Source organism: Nicotiana tabacum, chromosome 11 (genome assembly GCF_000715075.1).
Source record: "Nicotiana tabacum cultivar K326 chromosome 11, ASM71507v2, whole genome shotgun sequence".
Classification (NCBI taxonomy): domain Eukaryota; kingdom Viridiplantae; phylum Streptophyta; class Magnoliopsida; order Solanales; family Solanaceae; genus Nicotiana; species Nicotiana tabacum.
Window position 1 is genome coordinate 14122646 of NC_134090.1, and position 23629 is coordinate 14146274.

General features: G+C 37.5%; 1 protein-coding gene across 1 annotated transcript; it reads right to left on the bottom strand.

The window, feature by feature from the left end:
- Positions 1-1061: 1061 nt before the first annotated feature.
- Positions 1062-20681, bottom strand: LOC107758906 (exocyst complex component SEC8). Its single transcript, XM_016577057.2, has 27 exons — positions 20387-20681; positions 20209-20266; positions 19148-19360; positions 17764-17937; positions 15537-15641; positions 15050-15159; positions 14498-14677; positions 14088-14250; positions 13874-13980; positions 11945-12243; positions 11643-11806; positions 11380-11495; positions 8907-8977; positions 8587-8717; positions 8454-8503; positions 7273-7373; positions 6192-6304; positions 5886-5993; positions 4974-5171; positions 4239-4324; positions 3332-3527; positions 3177-3254; positions 2278-2379; positions 2110-2184; positions 1789-1884; positions 1644-1693; positions 1062-1555 (listed from the first exon to the last, which is right to left on the bottom strand). Exons 2-27 carry the CDS (start codon positions 20248-20250, stop codon positions 1468-1470), a joined length of 3216 nt encoding a protein of 1071 aa, XP_016432543.2. The 5' UTR covers positions 20251-20266; positions 20387-20681; the 3' UTR covers positions 1062-1467.
- Positions 20682-23629: the final 2948 nt, after the last annotated feature.

The following is a 23629-nucleotide window of genomic DNA, read 5'->3' on the forward strand; positions in this document are numbered from 1 at the left end:
TAATAGGAAGATACGCTAAAAAAATGGAGTTTCTTCTAATTAAGCCGTGTAGCTTATGAAAGAGTTTAAGAAATTTATTGTCTTTTTCGCAATATACCCAGTATAATCTCACATAGTGGGGTCTGGGGAGGGTGGTGTGGACACAGACCTTACCCCTACCTTGTAGAGGTAGAGATGCATGTTTCCAATAGACCCTCAGCCCAGGAAAGCATAAGCAACATGATAATAAAAAGAAAAACAAGACGGGACAACACCGAAAAGCCATGTAAAAACAACATAAATAACAAGATAGTAAAATGATCGAAATGCAAAAAATGACAGGTAGTCAAAGAAACATAATACCAATCAAACACGAGAGTACGTACTAATACTACCGGTATGAATAATCTAGACTACCTAACCTACTACCCTAATCCTCGACCTCCACACCTTCCTATCAAGGGCATGTCCTCGGTCAGTTGTAGTTGTGCCATGTCATGCATAATCACCTCACCCCAACTCTTCTTTGGCCTACCTCTACCTCTCCTAATGCCCCCCAATGTCAACCCCACACCTCTTTACCTGGGCGTCTTGCTTCCCGCATCTTGTCCTCAATAAGGGTCACACCCATCTTGTCCTAAATAACTCAATTTCCTAATCCTATCTAACCTAGTATGTCCGCACATCCAGCTCAACATCCTCATCTCTGCTACCATCATCTTTTGGACATGAGAGCTTTTGACTGGCCAACACTCAACCCCATACAAAATAGCCAGTCTGATCACCGCTCTATAACACATACCTTTAAGTTTTTGTGGTACCTTCTTGTCACACAAAACACCGGAAGCAAGTCTCCATTCCCTCCATCCCGCCCCAATACGATGTGTAACATCTTCGTCAATCTCCACATCCCCTGTATAATAGACCCAAGGTACTTAAAACTTTCCCTCCTAGGGATGACTTGTGAATCCAACCTCACATCTCCTTCCACTCCCTGAGTTGCACCACTAAACTTACCCTCTGAAAAAATTTAAGTGTCAATTTCCTTTAATAGCCAAAGGGTTAATATGCAAAGATCAGCGTTTGAAGCAAAGATCTTTTATTACTCAATACAGTATTTTACAGACATGATCCATTTCATCCAAACTAAAGAAAAGCCCTTCATATGAACAAGAAGAAAATAAAAGCTTGCCAAAAATGATGCAAGACACTAAAGAATATGACTACAAAAAGAATAATAACAACAATAAGTCTATCAGACCTGACCAAAACCATGAACATTTATCGTCCATCTGAAGGTGCACTATGGTTATGCTTCTTCCATGCAATTTAGTTCCAACTCCAGTTTAAGCACCCACTATCATAGCCGACAATCTATACATATGCCTGCACTTCACAAAGCTCTGCAACGGAAAAAAATCAATCTGCAAACACTGTTGTTCAGCAAATTCCAATAAACGCAGGGTTCTTGCTGCACTTCAATTTGAACTAGCGGGGCAAAATTTCAGCTACACGATCTTGTGCATCAGCTGGAATTTCCCTACCCGGGACCTGGACCTTTAGAAGATCAGAGTACCTGAAGAGAAGATATTGAATGTCATTCTTATCACCACTTGTAGCCCAATTGTCACATCTATTAACCGCACTAACATCAATATACTTACTCTGCAAATGTAAACAGGTTCTCATGCTCCGCGATAAATGCAAGTAGGGCCTGAGAAAAGGAATTCAATGGTTACACACATGATACAACTAAATATCAGAAGCATGACATAAAATTAAACGACGTGAACTTCCAGACTTAATTACCTCAAATGGCATGTTCAACAGCTCATAGTACGTTCTAACACGATCTAATCTCAACTGCACAGCCTCACCGTCTATCGAAGGAATAGCAGCCAGAGCCTACACCACTTGGAAGAAAACTATTAGCTATGCTGTGGGGGAAAATAATAACGCAAGCATTGGAGCTAGAAGGAAAAACGAAAATTAAGTAGAATCATTGAGTAGACAGATAATAGCACATTGGTTTCCTTGAGGTGTTAATTCAGAGATCAAATTAATTGAATTGCATTTAGCTCAATAAATGGAAGCAATATAAAGAAATCCTTTCAAGGAAAGAGAAACCACCTGTTCCAGTGCAATGGAATTACGGCATATTTGCTGAACTCCAAACAGGTTGATAGATTTCAAATCAGCCAAAGCCTAAGAGGTGATAAAAGAGAAGAATAAGGTGGGAGGTGGTAAGAAATTCAGTTGAGTATTAGAATTTTTTCAACAGAACAGCTCTATGCAGACCTTGATTGATGCATTTGAAGCAACACTACATATACCACCGAATATGTAGTTCCGCCTTGATCCTGCAATGAAGGGTGCCATTTCCTCATCCCGGCGTGTTATCTGGATTACAGAAACCAGAGTAAAACATAGATATACTAAAAGTGTAGGTTCTTCAACTTTTATCTAATAAGAGTGAAGAATTAAATAGAATAGGACAAAAAAATTCAATCGGTCGATAACAAACCCAAAAAGATGCAATTGGAAGAAAGAAAACCAATGAATTAACCCTGAACGAGTAATATGCAAAAGCAAAAATATAAGCGTTTGTCATCTAGCTTCAATGGTTTCTCAAATCTTCTGGAGAAAGCTACACAACAAACACAGCGAGATGATTTTCCTCCTCTCCAGTCCATGCCATCCACATCTCTGAACGACTTTTACGTATTTGTTCTAAAGACCACATGAGGCCATTCCAGAAGGAAAGTTATAAGTCAATTGGCCAAATGGCAGTACCATTTTTATATACTCAAGTTCTCTAAGTTCATACCAACTAAGCTGGTCCCCGAAGCCTAAGTTACTCGTCAAGTGCTTAGAATGTTTCACACATTGTTATAAAACTTTATCTTCTAAGTGATTTTCTAATAAATTTCCGTATATTTCTTTAGAATTAATATCACCAATGGGGCACCGAGGAGGTATGAAACCCTGTAATGATGTCGGGATACAAAATAAAATACAAGAAACATGATATTGTTGTGCTACCCTTCCAAGAGAAAATCAACATACAAGTTTAGCTATCATGTGATAGACCACAACAAAATACTAGCACAAGGAGACTTTGTAAAGGGTAAGGAAAGAGATCTTTACGAGGAAATGGTAGGAAAATTATAATAAGCAAAGACCGAAGAAATATTTACCAGGTTAGTTAACGAAATTATATAATCATCCGGCTCCTCTGCATCTTGATCATCCAGGTATTCCTTGCTCGTCATTTCCTGTAAAGAGTTGTTCACCACTGTTGGTTGTAACCTCTTCCACAAAGTTAATGGAATTCACCACACATGCCACAAACCTGCAGATGAAAAATAGTCTCCAATTGCATCTCCACACGAAGAACCTTGAGGCAATCAATTGCAAGTTTCTTATATTCTTCAGCGAAAGATGTCAAATCCTTAGGAGGTATACTGCTTGTTCTAGAATGCTTTGGAGCTTTCTGCTTCACATTTTCTTCTACCTGATTTGATGTGCTAGGGCAAATCTTCCCAAGCCTGTAATTTGCATCAGAACTAGGCTTACTAGCAATAAAAAGGTATTCCAAGTTCAAACAGAAAATTTCATTATATTCAATCAACAATCAATGTCAAAGCTTCCCCTAAATGAAAAATGATGCATTTAGCCAACAACCTTGGGGAGGGGAAAGAGCTTGTGAGGGGAAGAGGAGGCAGACGCAGCAATTTTAAGGGTACCAGTATCTCAGATGTGTCTATGTTTTCAAGACAACTTTTCTTTTTCCTCTTCTCTAGAAAACCTTTTTCTTCCTTTCAGTAAGAGAAATCCTTCCTATTGTCACACAAATAAGACGTGTGGTCAAATTAAAAATTATAGATCATTCTACGAATTAAAACTCTAAACGGACGGGTCCAAAATTGATAAAAACATAAAAATAAATTTGAAAAGATGAGATGTCGGTTAGGAGTATCAAAGTAAGACGCCAAAGAGTTGTCACTGCTGATTGGTAATGACAAATGATAGGCAAATATGCGGCAGGTATTGTGCGGTCTAACTAAATTAGTGTACCATAACCAAATGAACAGACATATTTTTGCCTATCTATGTCATGAGTGCAGTTATTCATAAATGCTTGTCTGTCCAGTCCTCTCCCTAACTATGTGAGAACACATGAAAAACTCTATGTTCTCCAATCTCAAGTAAACATTATAAAACGAAGGACAATACTGCAAAAAGATTTAAGAACTTGCCTTTCAATTGAATCAGCAACATATTCCAATGAATCACTTAAAGATGCCAGTAAAATTAACTTGTTATCATCACGAATCAAGTTTTCCTGCAAAAAGGAATCGAAACTAGCTTATCATCTCAAAATCTTCTGACACTGCACAGAGAAAATTTAAATCAGCTTATTTAGCTTGACAAGTTTTCTGAATCAATGTCAGCTCTATGCTATCATCTATTGCTCCATTATTTTCACATTCATCTCATTTATGGGGTAATGCAGCAAGTAGTAATTCCACCTCTTTTCACATTAGCATTCATCTTCCTCTTCTTCTTCATTCCAATTAGAACAAAAGCATTGCATTTCTAATAGGTCTGATACTGATCATTCTGGACCAAGTCTTAGCCCTCTTTAGCTATTATCTATGTAGCCACGGTGTCGGTAAGTATCTCCCATTTAATCTAAAGCTTTTTTACACAGGCATTTTCCAGCAGCATTTGTTTTAAAACATGAGTAATAATGTTAAATTTTTACTGTGAATATCCTATTGCTTTCCTTGTAGTTCATTGATCAAGTAACACTCTTCGGAGTCATTTAGTAGACAATAAGCATGAAATGGCGGTAAACCAGTTGATGACAGAAACGTGCTACAAAGACGGAAAATATGCAGTGCATCTTGTAACAGCCCAAGAATCATCAACTATTAAATGTAAACCCCTCCCCCCTCCCAAAAAAAAAAAAAAACTGCTCAAGAAGGTACCTGTCTGATTGGCCGCAAATTCAATAACGTGTCACTGATTTCCATTTCAACCTCCAAATTTTCAGCATAGGCAGCACCATTTTCTGCATTTAGCTCACCAATTGAACAGGGTAAACATGTAGTGGCTGGATCGCGTCGCATCAGATTTTCAATGTCATGTCTGCCAATGAGCATATAACTTTGCTTCTCAAGAACTGCCTGAATAAATAAGATATAGGATGGTCAAGTGAATAAAGATGGAATGAGGAAATTGAGGCAACCTAATAATACTCTACTCCATCTTTTAACTATGCCCCACAAAGGGAAGGTTTACCTTTTATGAGGAAAAAGATAATAAACATGATGATATAAGAATTAAGGGTATGCTCCTAAGGAAACTCTCTGATTTGTTTGGAAGACTTTTGACTACTTGTATCTTGAAAAGAAATTTTTTTCTCATCTGAATATATAGAGTTATTCTGATTAAAGAACAGTAGAGAATTAATCCTCCCATTCTATAGACGATCCTCTTCGGAACAAGAAATATTGATTAGCATCTCTCTACAACAACAACCACCACCACCCAGTGTAATCCCACAAGTGGAGTCTGGGGAGGGTAGTATGTACGCAGCCTTATCCCTACCCAGGAAGGGCAAAGAGAATGTTTCTGATAGACCTTCGGCTAAGAAAAAATGGAAGAAGCACGGATAGAAAATAATAATAATACAAGATATTTAGAAAACTAAATCCAAGAATGCAAAAGAGAAGATGACAGGAATATTGGTAGCAAGTAGCAAGTAATAACAGTACAAGATATGTCATGATAACAAACTAAGAGAGTACTGATGGCAAGTAATAACAATGCAAGATATGTGATACAAGCACCTCTCTACCTATACTAAAAACCACCAAAGGAGAAAGAATTGTTCAAACCTCCATGTATGAAGTGCGACATCTTTCATATGTTCTTTCAAGAAAAGTTTGAACATAGTTCACAAGAGCAACAGCAAACTTTGGCATTGCTTGTGCCCATCCAAGCACCTGTGTGAATGTAAAATATCATAAGAGGACAAAAACAATGATGTCTTCACTTGTATACAACAATTTATGATGTTAACCATCGCTCGTACTTGCTAACAGCAGAGAACAGATTAACTTTAAGGCATTTGACTCCTGCTCAAAAATAACGAAATGACAAATATCCAAGATTTATCAGAAAAAGCAATGAACATATAGTACCTCTTTTGCTAAGAAATCTATTGCCAAAAGTCCTTGGAGGATAGGTCGACCTTTTTCAACCAATGGGGTATAAGATGTGATAGCATGTGCGCGCGGACGAAATGCCGCTGGGCCTACAAAAGAACTTTAAGTTTTACAACTTTATAGTATCTATCTACACAATTCAACAATGTCAAAGCAGATTTTATATTTCTCGTACATTTGAGGAAAATTGTGAATATTAAGCATCACCTTAAACTCCATCTCTAAATTTGCTCTAGCTGTTTCTTTTATGACCAAGAAATCACAGAGGGCCAGTAGCACACAGTTCAAAACTTAGTGAATAATGGGGCCCCGCCCTTCTACCTTTCTCCACTTAAATACCAGGCTTTTGTTTGTGGCATAGTTCAAATCGACCCGCACATCACGTTTTGTGCTCTTACCACTAGACCAAAGCCCCAGCCACACTTGTTGGTGTTTAATAAGTAAAATTATCAAGTATCTGTCATTTATTGTACTTTTGGCGGTACGTAGGATAAAGTTTGAACTTACCAATACACAGGCCAAGAGCTAGTATTGTTGATGCATAATTACGCATATCATTTAGTAATACTACTTGTTCATATGTTGTACATGGACAGATAGATGCAAAACTCCACTATCGAGAAAAAAGCAGCAATAGACAAGAAAGGTTATCGATGCTAAGGAAATATGTCACTAGTGTAATGTGTGGATGGCCTGGGAACTTTTGAGATCAAACACAAAGATCCGCATCAATCAAACTTTCGTCACAAAATCAATCAAAAAGGTGTCGTTGAAGGTATTTGGCTGGATGCTTAAAAAGACAATGAAATTAGGAACTTGTCTCATCAATGCCACATCTTCAAATCTATTTCTTAATCAAGCAAGCAATATTCTTTTTGATAACAGCATGCAATGCAATATTCTTTCATGATTATTTTCCCATTTAATGTGAGCAAGCTTTCTTCTTCTTCTTGTTTACCATTAAAGTTCCTATTTGTGTTTTAACAACAGACGACTGTTTTGCAACTTCAATAACTCTCATTAGCTAGCAGAGAATGTAGCCTGTTAAGAGACTTGCTTGATATTGCCTGCTGTACAGCTTTCCGATAATCAACAAACATTGCTGGTAAGAAGTGATCCTTCACAAAGTTCTCCACAAATGCCAGAAGTCCATCATTCCTGCTTATAATTATAAGTAAAAGTTAAGGGTGAGGGTCAGATTATAATGAAACTTAGATTTGCAATATTGCTGATGCAACCTCTATTGGAACAAATAACATGGTTGAAAGTGCATTTAATGCTCCTAAACAAAAACGTAGAAGATGTGATACCCACTAGCATTAAGCTAATAAGCATCTAAAACCTGTTACAAACACCTAGGAGCAGCTTTTTCACAGGCATGTGCTGCAACGTCCCATACAACTTTAAAATCTGGGAGGTGCCAGAGACTGTTGGCAACCGATGTTGGTATAGGGGCAATTAAACAGTTTATGAAACAGGTTGTCCTCATAAATAATACCCGCATAACTTATACCTGAATCTATATATTATTTTATGCGGGATAGAATGTAGAATAGGAACGCAAGATTAGTAATACATGGTTTACTACAACAATAACCCAGTAAAATCCCACAAAGTGTGGTAGTAATACATGGATTAAAACTATAAATGACAAAAAACCCTTCATGTAGCAATAATATTTTATTTTGTAAAAAAAATTAAAATATACACTATATACTATTTTTTTAATATAATTAAACCAAACATCCAATAATAAGTATTTCCTAAATTACAACTAGTACTGTAATCCACATTACTAATCCTCGTATAACTTGCTTTTAGACCAAACAGTCCTCGGTGAATATAATAACTCCATCAAACTTTTTAAGGAAAATCACGCAAACATACAGAGACAAAATTGCCTTCCATAACTCTAGGACATTTTGTTACACTATAAGCGCAACATGGAAATGAGAAAAGTAAACACCAAAACAGAAATATGCTAAATCATTAACTGTTTCTTTAGCAATATAGATTTCTCTATACCAAAGCAGTAGAATTAATAAAGCAAGATGAAATTAATCCTAATTTCCTATTTACTTTGGTGGGGAAGTGCTTCTGCTGGTTAGTAGACAAATCACTTCAAGGTGGGGTCAATGTGAAAAGAAGGTTACTTGTCATCAATAACCCTTACATTTCACACAAATATTGAAAACATGATAGATCAAACAAGATAAGGTAAAAAAGAATCCAGCTTACCCAAGTTGCGAGTACTTCTGTGGCAGCATGGAAGCGACTTTATCCGTGAACTGTTCACAGAATGTTGGAGTAAAATTAGTGTAGACCTTTCCAGTACTCTTGGACTGATTATAGCATTATGATTAGATCAAACCTGAAGAACAGGCCGGTATATCGAGGCTGCTAAATAAATTCCCTGCTCAGGTAGAATAGCTGCTGTACCATAACCTTCTTGGAGCACATTGGAGCCTCTCTTACTCCATCCTTGCCTAATGAGATCAACCCCTGAGTGAAAATTGTTAAGGAGTCAAATCATTAAACTAACCAAACAAGAGATGAAGGTGCAATAAGAAGCTTTCTCACCCTCTCATTATTTTAGTAGGAAGATCAATAAGAAAATAGACATGTACAATGCCCAACAAAACGAATCTAAAGCTAAGAAACTTTGTTGTTTTGGTAAACCTCCTGACATACCTTGATTTGAAATGGATACAGTAGCATCTGTGAAACGAAATGCAAATGTTAGACCATCTTCTGACCCATCCCTGTAACCAATACGAATCAAAGATGGTCCATGATCACTAGAGAGAAAGTTGACATACGATAGCTAACAGAACAAAAGTTAGTTCCTTTTTTCCATGGAAAACGAAATGTTGAGAACAATATATGATGACATCAATAATCCAAGTTCCACAACAGTCCACTACTCTATCTTATTGCAAGAGGGAAAGCATTTTCACCACTTAGCTCACAAACAAAAAAACAATTACTTTACGTTTCTTCTTTTCATAGTGCTGCCACCAGCTAAAATTGGATGTATTTCTGCGGGCATAAGTGAAATATGAATTTCCACTGGAAAACTACAGAATGCCCAAAGTGAACCATCTGTTCTGCAATTCAATACCATTTGAAGAAATCTTAGGCACAAAACTTCAGATGGCTTGTGGGCTAGGTTTTGTTTTTAGTCTTTACGTAAAACAATCACATTCTAACAATGTCAACTGTGTGAAAATCATAGGGCGAAGAGCTTCTCCCTTAAAAAAGTGAGAAAAAGCAGCTTGATGGTGCGATACAATATCAAAAAACTTGATGGTGCAAAGAAGAAGATGAAGAGGAAGAGGAAAAGAAGAAGTAGCACCGAACAGTAACAACAGGAAAATAAGATAATTAAAGCGAACAAAACAACATGGTGTAAATAGAGCTCTAAGAATATGAAAATACGAGTGCTACTAATACCACTGATAATGGACGGGAAACTCACGACCACCTACTAACCTTCTACCCTAAATCTCAATCTTCACAACCTCCTATAGTCCTATCAAGGGTCATGTCCTTAGTAAGCTGAAGCAACAGCAGTTCTGCCAAATCACCTCTCCCCAGTACTTTTTGGGTCTACCCCTACCTCTTCTCAGACACGCCATGACCAACCTCTCACACCTCCTAACAGGAGCATCAGCGTTCCTCCTCTTTACGTGCCCGAACCATCTCAGCCTCGACTCCAGCATCTTTGTCCTCATAGGGGGCCACTCCCACTTTGTCGAATAATTTCATTCCTAATCTTATATCTCCCGGGGATGACTTGAGTATCAAGTTTCACATCCACGTCCACTACATGAGTCCCGTTACTGAATTTACACTCCAAGTATTATGTTTTGGTCCTGCTCAACTTGAAACCTTTAGACTCCGGGGTGCGTCTCCAAACCTCTAGCCTTGCATTAACCCCACCTCGCATCTCGTCAATCAGCACTATGTCATAGGCAATAACATGCACCATGGCACCTCCCTTTGAATGTGTCACGTCAGCATATCCATCGCAAAGGCAAATAAAAATGGGCTAAGCGTCGATCCTGGTGCAAACCCATCACAACTTGGAAGCGTTCTAAGTCACCTCCCGCAGTCCACAACCCAAGTCCTAGCACCATCATATATATCATTACTCTAATGTACACTACCAGAATACCGCTAACCTCCAAACATCTCCACAGAACCTCCCTCGGAATTTTATCGTATGTTTTTTCTAGGTCAATGAACACCATATGCAGGTCTTCCTTCCTCTCTCTATATTGTTCCGCCAATCTCCTCACCAGATGAATAGCTTCCGTAGTCGATCGCCCCGACATGAATCCGAATTGGCTCTCAAAAGTAGACACACTCCTCACCCTGACTTCCACCACTCTCTCATAAACTTTCATAGTGTGACTTAGCAGCCTGATACCCTTATTGTTGTAGCAATTTTGGATATCATCTTTGTTCGTGTACAACGGTATCATCGTACTCCACCTCCATTCTTTGGGTATCGTCTTTGTCCTAAAAATGACATGGAACAACCCAGTAAAATTCTGTCGGGATTTCGTCTGGCCCAATTGCTCTACCTTTGCTCATCTTATGCAACGCCCCCTCAACCTTAATACCCCTACAATACCCAAAATCACAATAATCCTTGGAGTGCTCCAAGTCACCAAGTACAATCCTTCTGTCTCCCTCATTCAATAGTTTATGGAAGTAAGTCTGTCATCTCCATCTAATAAGTGCCTCTTCCATCAACAGATAAAAAAAAATTAATGATTTAAATTTATGAGTAGTTGCCACTTTCCAGCTACTCTACCCCACTAAGAGAATTGGGCCATATCTTTTTCCTAACAATGCCCCAGGTATTTTATTAACAATTATAGTTTTCACGGAGGAATGATAAAAAATAGTGAAGAACCCCCTCCCCCCCCCCCCCAAAACCCCCCCAAAAAAAAATCCTGAGCTAGTCATGTGCTGGTTACAAAAAGAGATATGTCAGTAGCCCTTAGCCTTTCCAATTTGGTTACAAGCATCAAGAGATATGTTAAAACGGATTTGACTCGATGAATGCGCATGATTTCAACCAGTCCCTCCCCTTAACATAGTATATACCCCAAACAAAAGGACAAGAACAGTGATAAGCAGTCCATTAACTTGCCTCTTATCCTTTGAAGGGGCCTTGCTTGCAAGTCTTGCTGTTTGGACAGCAGCATCTGCGGATGCAGCTTCTGGAGTAGCTCGCAGGATCTCACATATGAGTTGTTGGCATTCACTCTGTTTACAAATAACATTAGTGAATATATTTGTATCATCCATCATCGAGTTGGCACTGCTTTGTTACTACACCATACATCTGTAATCTAATCAACTCAGGGGATTTTGGGCATCAGGATGCAAATGATTAACATGGAAGAAGCTGACCTGTAAGACGGTCAATGAAAAGCCAACACTATAGCCTCCAGTGTCACGAGATGCATCTGAATCAGGGTTCCAACTGATGTCTGTAGGCATGGACTTAGGCGTGTTCAAGTCAACTTGTTGCGAGCACTTTGACTCAAGAAGTTCTCCAACAATGACATGGTTCTCTGGAAATTGTTCCAGTTGCAATCACAAACCGAAAGTAAGAGATTGTGGAGCTGAATGTAGATTACTAGAAGCAAAATCAATAAGGAATGAAGAAGCAAAACTGATGAAGAAATCTGCAAGACCTTATTATCACTTACCAAATATGTGAACAACAGTATCAAGAATTGAATCAAGGAGTTCCTTTGCAGCAGCCTGTGCTGTTCCTGTAGGAGCCATGACAGGTGAAACAGGGCTGACTGCTAGTAGCACTGCGAGATATATCCCATTCTGATGCTTCTGTTTCGATGACTGAAAACTCTCCAACTGCCCTTTTAGATAGTGAAGACCTGTAATGGCTGTTTGGGCAGCCTGGCCAATGCCAGGCCGTGGAGCATTTTCTGCATGAGCTTTGATCTTTGTTGTGATTATCTCATGAATTGTAGGCCGCAACCTTTGGCTGTTGAAATGTCAGAGACTAAATATTCAAATACCACACGAAAAAGATAACCTCTTTACAGAAAGAAAAAATATAAGTGTCAACCAATTCAATCATGAAAAGTAAACAAGTGAAATCATCATAATTTAGAGCAAAGATAAAATCATAGTCTCGAATCATAGTTCTGGGGCAAATACATACTTTACCCATCGACCTTGTACTCAAATCCCTCTTACACACTTGTTAGATAATATTACAGACCAAAACTTTTAAAAGTGTGTCAATTACGCACCTCTTTTGCTATGTGTCACACGCGTGTATTACACATAAAAGAGGCACGTAAAAACTACAAAATTCATCTGAAATTAAGTATTTTTTTATTTTTCCCTTTTTTAACTATTTTCTTTTCAAATTAAAGAAAAAAATATAACCCATGTCTCCTTCCCCAACCCCAAACACCAGTGTTTCCTCCCCCCACCCCCTCCCGTTTCGTCTTCTTCCTCAACCTCCATCCTAGTTTTGTCTACCCCTCATGTTTCTTCTCCCAACCCCCATGACTAAGAAGAAAAAGAAAAAGACAAAAAAAAGAGGAGTTATTGGGTCTTGTAAAAATCACCATTATTGACCTCTTGAAAAAGCTTGAAAATTTAAACGGGTCTTGTTGATTTTGGTGTTCCATGACCTAGAAAATTAGTTTGAATTCGTGGTTATGTTGAATAAAAATTTAAATTAATTTTGATAAAATTCAAAAAACACCATTAACAAGTTTGAAGCTTTGGGCTTGAGATTGAATTTGAAATTTGTATAAGGATTTGTGATGGATGTTGTTAAAACTTGTTAAAAATCGAGCAAAGAGTTGAATCTATAGTTAGGGAAGAAGGTGCTTGTAGTGGAAGAATTGGTGGTAGTATGGAGGTGGTGGAGAAGATGATGGGGCTGGGGAGATGAGGGGGTGGGGTTTTTTCTTTTCTGTATTTTTTTTTTGGGAAGATGAGTAGAGGGGGTGGAGTGGGGGTAGGGGGCAGAGGTTTTTTTTTTTTTTGATTTATGACTCGTGTCGGATGCTGATTAGCACGTGTTATAGCAATCTTTAAGCATATCTGGTCAAACACCGAAGTGGTGTGTAATTGATACAACGTTAAAAGTTTTGATGTGTAATATTATTCCTGTATTTAACAGGTGTGTAAGAGGGATTTGGGGACAAGATCAATGGGTAAAGTATGTAATTTGCCTAGTTCTGGTAACCTCCATTAGCATTGTATTCAAGCATTATCAGGAATACATTTATTTGCTAATAGGTGCCAAAAGTGCAAAGCTGCCATAAGACCGTGAATGTCATCCTTCAGTTGACATGGTTTGCAGTATTGAGAAATTGGGTCTTAGCCAGTTCGTTTACAAGTTTTAAAAGAGCTTCTCTATCTCAACTGACCAGCAAAGCTCTACAACCTTCCTTTGATCATTTCTCCACCATCAATGGCAGAATCACCCCTCCCCTATTGCCAGATTATCTTTTTGGTTAGCACCTATTTGAATCCCACAGCCTATGAGGTCATTCTAAAACATATCTCTACCCGAAAAAAGAAGAGAATTCAGCTGATCTACTCAGAGCTTTGCTTCCAGTTGGCCCAAAGGTATGAATATGAGGACTAACCATATTATGGCTCCTGCTGCTGCAACTTTCCCAAGCATGCAAAGGCACTCCACCATGGTCTGCAAGTACTTCACATGCAACGGGGCTTCAGTTTTCCGGATTGCTTCCTACATTTGAAATATATCAGAATCATTAGCACTCTTATGAATATATATCAGAAGTTTTATCAACTATGCCACAACCCCAAATTAGTTGGGTTTGGCAACTTTCTTACAACAAATTCATCTGGTGTAGATTCTGAAAGCCATGTCGGAATTTGATGAGAAACCATTTTGACATCCTTCGAAGCACCATCAGTGCCATTAATCCTTAAAGAGGTAGGATAGCCATCTGACACAGTATCTTCACCATCCTCATCATGACCTTCTGCTACAGAGCTGCAAATAAGGCAGAAGAAAGTGACTCGGCAGCTATCATTTGCACCAGAAGAAGAATAGATGGAGAATCTACCAAAAGATTGATAAAGTTAAACTATCACTGCAAGGCGTTTAATGAGGATTCTGTCAAGTTCACTTAAAGATGAAATCAATGGAAGAGGTAGGTCTAGATTACATGTGGTCATCTGCAGCAATATTGAGGATGATATTACCAACAGAACCACATCATTTAAGTTTTTTGTCTTACCTGCCATCAATAGAGCTAGTTCTGTGAGATCCATCCCCAGGTCCAAATGAGCCGAACTGATTTTCACCTTTTAGCAACCTAGTTCTTCGAGAGAGAGGCTGCGAGTTGTTCATGGACAATGGTACAGCAACAGTGGTCGGTACTTCATCATCCCTTTCACTGATACTGAAGAGAGTTGAGCTACAAAAGGAAGGACAATGTTAACCAAACATACAGAAACATCTAAAATTAAAAGCATGTGGCTCCTCTTTAACAGAAAGTTGAGGATAACAAAGTACAAGAAGAATCGCCTCCAAAACAGCGCTCAATTAATTCCAAGCACAATGAAATTAGTTAACCACCCAGTTATGTCAACATACAGAATATCAAGTCACACTGCCAGAAGAAGCCTCAGCTTCAATATTTTAAGTGGATAAAGACAGCAAGATATGGATATCAAACTTCAGATTCATCCATCAAAAAGAAATAATGTCTACAAATGAGAGACTTGGCATGTATACAATCTCAAAAAACTAGAAGGTTTATATAGACTCAGGGGTAAATAATATGTACCTGTATTCACCCTTATTATAAAGATGGGCATGCAGATCCTCCAAAACTTTATAGAAAAGAACTCCTCGTAGCTTTGTCAACTCAGATCTGACATCTTGTAAAGCACCAACCTGTGTGACGCCAGCAATATACAGTAAGTACACTGGGCCATCCTTTCAACATTGAGCAAGGATTGCCAACAAACAATGCTACAAGAGATTAGTGCTAAAAACTTGCTCATCAGCTTGAAATTGGTTATGCAGTGTTGACAACAGGAGATGCAGCATTTGTAATATCAATGCAATTCCTATAGAACAAAAAGCTGCCTCTTTTAACAAAAATCAGTTTTAGCGTACATTTCAAACTAGGTATCATGAACAAAGTACAGAAATTTGATCCACGTGAGACAAAAAAAGTCAGTGTGTTAAAATTTTGTCCACCGTTTTTTTCGAGCAGCCACAAGGAAAATGTGAAGGTAGAATCAGCTATGAAGTTTTAATTGGCCCACCGTTTGAAGGCCCTCTCGCTCAAGCATAAGAGCTGATTGAACATGCAACTGCACGGCAGCGTAGAACTGCTTTTCATTAATCAGCTTTTCAATACGAGCAGGAACCTGTGGCAGAAAAGACAAGGTAATGCATCAACAAGAATGAAGACGGGCAATGAATGCTAAAATAAAGCGCTGAAGGAATCTGAGAATCAGCATAGCGTCATCAATACGTGCAGCCTCTTCTTGATCAAAATTGCTGCACAGGCGTCTCCGGGAAGGTGGCAGCATCATAAACACTTGAGAAGCCAAGAGCATAATACAAATATAAGGCAAGTCCAAGATGAAAAATTCATACCACAATTTGGGAAGAGCAAGTGCTCAGATGAAGTTTACTAAAGTCCAATTAGTCATGGACTTGAAAAAATTTACAAAATATTTTCATTATTGAGACTGAGAGCTGCTCCCCACAAGAATGGTTCAACAGTTTATCCTCAACCTGGCACCCTTGACCCTTCTAGTAACTAATAGAGAATCCTCTCGGCTTCGTGAGTCTTAATGATAATATAGAATACAGTTAAACTGTAGAACGGAAAGACCACCCCTAACTATCCTGTCAAGCTCATATAGCCCAATCAGCAATCTCCATAGGGCCTCATCTTTTTACTAACTAACCCGCTAAGCAATACCAAAGCCAGCCTTTCCTTTTATCAGATTAGGAGGAGAATATAATTCTGGTCAAACATCTTCTCACAGGTATAAGAAGCATCAGGTCAATAAAAATTAATACGTAAATTACCTTTCTTTAATGCAGAAGGCGAGAGACCAAAAGACATAAAAAGGGAAGGGAGAAATTTCATTGAAGAATTCGTGTGCCAAACAGAGGATAGATTGTATCACTACTTCCAACTGCGATGAGCTACTTATCATATAGAATCTCGGGCATTGACCTGTGTGTATTTAATGGTTTTTCCCTTTTCGGAATAATTTTATACGATTGATGTATTTTAGATACATACTGTACTGTTTCTCTGGGATTAATTACTTGAACACAGCGATTAAAACACATGACAATTATATTCCACTATGCTTTTACAACCAAACCATTGATCCAGAACTACATGGATACTAGCATGAACAGTTTAACAATATGACCATTTTAATCATGTTAATTACCTACTGAGAGGTTCTTCTATTTTCTTTTTTATCTTTTTTTACAACAGTGATGTATAGGTCACCTTGCACGCGACTCGACTATCCCACTGGGTGCTACATCCTCTCACCTATTCAGCTACCAGGTAATTTTATCCACAAAAACTTAGGCTGATCGAAGGAAATCATCCAACTTTTTCTGCCTCCACTGGGATTCAAACCATGGCCTGCTATGATCTTTATTCCAGCTTCATGACCTCTGAGCCTCACCCTTGGATGCGCTGAAAATGTCCTTTTATAGCTTCATATTTATAGCACAGAGCTCCAGAGCCACGGCCCAAGCTATTTGGTAGTTTCCTTTATCGACAAATTAAAACTATATTTACTCTTCAGTAAGACCTTGAAAAACTATGTTTTGAATCCTTCAACTGATTCAAAGTAATATCCAACTTCAGATGTCTATGGTTTTTTGCTGTTTGGTGCAACACCCAAAATGTAAAGGATGAAGACAGCATGCTAGATTACATCAATTTACTACAGGATTAGGTTCTTCTGTATAGATGAGATCCCTTCTTTTTGTTTTTGTATGGAGGGGAGGGACCCAATAACATGTAATCACAAGCACTGTCTTAGTGCTTGGTTGTTGTCATTTATAAAATCCTTACCTGTTTCAGAAAATATATATAGCTTTCTACTTCTAAGTGGATGCACAGATACAAGACTCAAAATTATCTTTCAAAGAAAGTAGTTTAAGCATTTTTCTTGGTAAGTAGTAGTTTAAACATTATTTTTTTGGCAACTAAATTTTTTTATTACCGAGTAAACTTTACAGCTCAACACAAGAAAAGAAACAGAACTGGAACTGGGAAACAACCCCAATTACAGGGAACCATTCTAATCATTTTACCTCCTATCGCCAGTACATCAAGTAGTTTAAACATCTTTTTCATTGCTAGTATGCACCTATCCATTCTTAAGATAGACAGCACGTATTGAATTAAACTCGGCAATTAATTAGAGATATGGCAGGGACTGGAGCAAGAATACAGCAACAACAGCACTAATAAAAAAAATAAAAAGCATAAAGACAACTGACCTTAGCTATGCCTTCTATTTGATCTAACAAGGAGATAATATGTCGCAATGTAACAGAGCGATACCACAACTGATGCAACTGCTTGTTTCTGGCACCAAGAAGCTTCTTAGCCTCCGCCAAGTCACCTTTTAAAACACCAATGCTTTGAGTAGATTCACTGAATAACCGCAAAATCTGAAGGTAAAAGCAGAGCAATAGAATAAGATGAATATCTGTCGATAAAAAAGAAAAGGCAAAAGAGAAGCATAAAACTAGACTTCAGCAATTGCTTAACAGTAATTACATACATAAACTCAAGTTTCAGGCTGCTGAAAGAAGCCCTCTTCTGAGCTTACTTCAGAAGTAGCATCAACTTCACCAGATACAAGTCAATTTTCATTTCACGTTATTGCCATAGAGAATAACTTTAATAAGACCTTTAAATATTTGCCCCTTTCAGAAAGACCTAACACATAAATTCGATTGATTTCATAAATTGTGAAATCAACAGCGACATTATTAGGTTAGTTTATATTATGAATTCAATCTATTATAAGCTTTTTGGTTATAATTTTTTTGGGACACTCTAGGATTCTGCACTTCTTGTACACACAAGTATCTCTGCTTTCGTATATCAATAGATGCTATTGTAAAATGGATAAATTACTATCTAATCATAGTAAACAAGCTTTTTGGTTAGTGTGTTCTCATTTTTCTTTCCTATTTTGGGCGCAAAGTAAGGGCTGATGTCAAACTCATTGGTTCAATTTTTTTCTTCATTAAGATTTTTTTAGATACAAGAGTAACTTCTATTGACAAAAAGGAAAAGATAAAAGAAACCCTATATGCAGGATTCATGCACTGGGTAGGAGTCCTATTCAACAACACTAATTCCATTATCTACACATGTCATTGTAATCACCATAAAAATGAGGAAAGTAAAGATGACAGGATCTTATGTATCTGCTCTGCACTAGTGAGCTTTCTTTCTGTTCATATCTTTTTTAATTCCTCAATGCACATGCAAAGGAGATTACTTCTTTCATATAGCACTAATTTCTTACTATATATTGAGAATATCAATTAATAACTTCTGAACATGGCGGAGACATCAAAGAGCATGATCTACGATCTACTTCATCGTAATTCAGTACTCTGCTAATTAACAATCTGCAACCATTGTGAACCATAAGTTCAGTATTTACTGACTACCAACTTGATAGAGGATAATATCGTATCCATGGAAGATAAAGCAAAAAATCAGCATCTCATTCAGTATGAATATCTCTTTTTTGGATAGTACGCTTACATAAATATTTGCTTGAAACTAGAAATTTGCATATCTAGGAAATTCACTACTTCCTCAAAATGAAATAAATAAACAAGAGACGATGTAACAAGACACCTGAGAATAATTTTGAATAGCTTTATTGAAGCCACCATGGTAGGCATGCACTACTTCATCTACAACTTCCTCAATAATTTCACTCTGCTCCTTTAAGACCTGGACATCACCTTCACGATCTTTCGAGGTCAATATACGAACAACATGAGGCAGTGAATCAAACCGAGCAGCAGCCCAGTTCTCGTCTACCCTAGCAAGTTCCTCCCTTAAGTACTGCAATTACCACAAAGCATATGATCAAACAAATGCCACAGATATAACCCAAGATATTAATAAGAGATAAAACCTAATTACTATATATTTAACACTACAAGTTACGGAAATAGGAAGACCACAAGCTACTTATCACAGAGCCTATATCAAAATAAATGCTTCAGAAAAAATGCAAGATTCAAATAACAGATAAAAACATAATTACTATAAATTTCATCAAAAGTTACCAAATAGGAAGATTGTACAACAGATCATATGATCAAAGAAATGGTACAGAAATACCCCAAGATTCAAATAAGAGAAAAGAAAGAACCCATATAAGTTGTCCTTTTTAACGGCGGTGGTGTCTGAGCCAGCTAGGGCACACATCGATTATTTCTTTTCAGAGCATATGATCAAAGTAATGCTACAGAAATAACCCAAGACTCAAACAAGGGAAAAGAAAAACACCGTGTGAGCTTTTTTATGTTATGATGGCGGTGTCCGACAAGCTTGGGTACACCTCGATAATTCTATCGGTATCGCTCACCAGCATAGGTACCGGGTAACTCTGCCCACCAAGGCTTAAGCAGATGGCAAGAAATTACCCAGTGTGTTATCTTTTCAGAGCATATAATCAAAGAAATACCCTAATGAGCTCTAAGCCTCCAACTTTCATTACAAGTTACCAAAAATAGAAAGATTCCAAGCTAATTAAGGAAAGCAGAAAAAGTAAAGAGGCAAGGCATGTCATAAAGAGTAAAAATATCTAGTGAAATTCATCAAATATCCCAAAAAGGCCAAAACCCAGCTGTAAAAAAGGCAATAAATAGGAAAAGTTAAGGAGAAAAAGAAAGAGTTAAACTCACCGATTTGTCCTTAGGAATCGGCAGTAGATCAAATTTTCCCATCTCAATATACTTAACACTACAAAATCACCAAAAAAATAAAAATCGCATCAAATAATAAGACAGACAGATTAAAAATAGCTCAAAATATGAATCTAAATTATCAGTAGGTTTGCATTTGTAAGAGAAGAGAGAGTACCGAAGAGGGATTTGTAAATTTATTCGGATCTAAGAAATAGTACGTGACTTAAATTGCATCAATTAAGAGTGACTGGAAAGACTGTGTTGGGTGGGGCGGTGGGTTGGGTAGGTGTGGGGGTGGGGGAAGAGGAGAGCTCCAGAGCGGAGCGGAGCGGAGCGGAGCTGGAGAATTGAAAATGGAGATGGAGATGGAGATTGCGAATGGAGATGGTGATGATGATGTCAGAATTTTAAATTTAATTAATGTCGTCTGTTTATTGCTAGTACTAATATTTTATAAAATTAAACGAAGTACTCTTCTGGCATAGACTGGTCTACGAAAAAAGTCTTACCTTCTTTTCTTCTACGTTGACCTTCTCAAGTGATTGTGTTAAGGAAAGAAAAGCTTTGGAAAAATTAGATATTATAGCCATTTTAAAAAAATAATAGCCGGTAATATATATATATATATATATATATATATATATATATATATATAATTTTAAATATTTAGCTAACAAAAATATAATTATTTTTTATTGACAACAAAGGTGTAACTTGAATAGTTGACAAGATGACCTCTTTTCAAACTTGAATTGGCCAAGTGAACTTCAGATTTTAATTATTGTAGGATTGATCTTCATGCTTAATTAATGGTTAAGTGAGATTAAAAATGAAGGGACAAGTTGAATCTTTATCCCCTAAAGCTTCAGTTATTATACTTTGGACCCAACTTATATAAAAAGTAATATTACCAGATTTTAAAAGAATCACATCCCTTCCCGCCTCATCTGCCGCACCAATTCCCATCTTCCACGGCTGGTTCCTCCATTGCAGCTTGTTTTTCTTGCACAACACATAGATGTCATCTCCCTACTTCTCCATTCCTCTCAAAGTTTCATTCTTTTGATTTACCATTTATTTTGAAGAAATCGACAAATTGAGTTTTTTCGGATGTGACAAATTTGGGGAAGAAATTGACGGTACATTGGATTGATAATTCATTCTAGGTGGTATATTGTGTACCTCCTTCATCTAGTAAGTGTTTTCATCTCATCTTCTTCGTCATTGTTAATTTGGGTTTTTGCAAAAAATTCCTGCAAAGTGCTCGATCACTGGTGTACAATAGACCCTGTTAGAAATTAGAATAGACCATTGGTTCACAATAGATTGATGGGAGATTATATATTAATATGCGGTCTATATTCTGATGAATGGGTTGAGGGGCCAACTAGTTGGCATTGAAATTCCTATACAAAGGTTACAGTACCTATCTATATACCTAGCAATTATACATTTGGCGAATTTGTTGATGTTATTATTAAATATGGAAAACTAACATGTTCCTAGAGAAATTTAAATATTACATATATACTTAGCTCTGCACCAAAGAGGGACAAGATTCCTCCTTCTTTCATTATGAATGACAATGATTTGCAATCGTACCTCCTTTATGTTACAAATGATAGTATGAAGATATTTATGGCTGAAAATGAGTTTAAAGAAGGGGATGAAGTTCCTGTTAAAAGGTCTCATCAAGGTTCATATGTTGGAGTTGCACTACCACCACCAATACAACCATTAATTTTAGAAGTAGACGAGGAAAGAATGGTGAAAGATGGCTTTAGTGAATTTAGTGATGACTTGCATGATTTTTGTGACAATAAAATGAACTTGTATGGTCTAGAAAATGGAGATAGAGTGGAAGAGCTCCCAGATATTGTAAGTCGGGCAACTGGAGATGAAGGCTTGGTGGACCCGTTAGCTATACGACACAGCCACCCTGATGGTACAGATTTTTTCCTTGGGAAATGTTTTGACAACAAATTGAATTTAAGGAAATAGTTGGAGATTGTTTATGTGAAAATGCATTTTACGTTTCGTATGAGAAAGAGTAGTAGAAAATTAACTTCAGCGGCATGTTGAGATGTAAGTTTCCCGTGGAAGTTACGTGCTTCAAATTATGAGAGTTCTGATAGGTTTTGTATTACTAGAGTTCTGATAGGTTTTATATTGTCAAGTACCATGGTGAGCACACATACGGGGTACATCACATATCAAGCTGTCATCTTAATGCGTCGTCGAAGACTTTGGGTGCATATTACCAAGAACGATATGTTAATGGCAAAAGCTCATCTCCGTCAGATTTGAAAGATGCTATTTTTGCAACTTTTAATCAAAATCTTACTTACTGGAGGAGCTGGAAGATAGGTGAAATAGCTAAGACTATTATCAGGGGTACTCAGGAAGAGGGGTATACTTTATTGGAAACTTATCGCCATATTATGTTGTCCTATAATGAAGGAAGTATTGTTGATTTGATGGTTGATGATAAATTACATTTTAGATCTTTTTTCCTTATATATTGGAGTTTTCATTAAGGGATTCACGCGTATGAGAAAGGTTATTGTTGTTAATGAGACATTTCTGAGTAGCAGGTATGGAGGCTGTTTGTTGTCTGCTATGGCACATGATACAAAGAATCATATTTTTCAATTATTTTTGTGTAGTCGATGAAGAGTGCAATGATTCTTGGTCCAACTTTTCTGAAAAGCTGCTGCACATTGTTGACGACAGTGATGAATTTTGCAGTATATCTGATCGAAATCTATCTATTGGGAATGGCTTCAAAAAAGTTTTTACCGCCGCCCATCATGGTTTTTGCACGCATTACATTGATGAAAATATGTGCAAGATGTTCCATTGTAGAATTTTTACTAAGCATTTCTTTTTTGTCACACAGTATTGGAGGAATTCTTTGACCTTTTTTAGCAATTGCATGATAAAAAAGGGAAGTAGCTAACTGCCTCGCGAATGAAATTGGGTTCCAAAAGTGGAGCAGGGCTATCACACCCCAAACCTTGGGGCCGAGACCGGCGCCCGGTTCCTCATCTATCCTTACATACCAACTTGTGACTAAGGTGCTCTGAACATGTAATATCATACTTTGGCCATGGGCCACATTGCAAGACAATTGCGAATGCTGACTAAACATCAATATAAAGCTGGACCGACAAGGCCGTCATAACTACTACAATTGGCAAACCAATAAAGTATACATTAAAGGCCTACAAGCCCAACATACTGTACTAACTGATAGGATATGTCTACAAACCTCTACTAATGGATATACTGTAATCGGAATATGGCCCAGACCTACTCAAAACATATATACATATATACATAAGATGTACATAAAACTCTAGACTCGGCAACTCCGAAGGGCATGGAGCTTACCGATCAAGCTGAACTCGGGCAACAC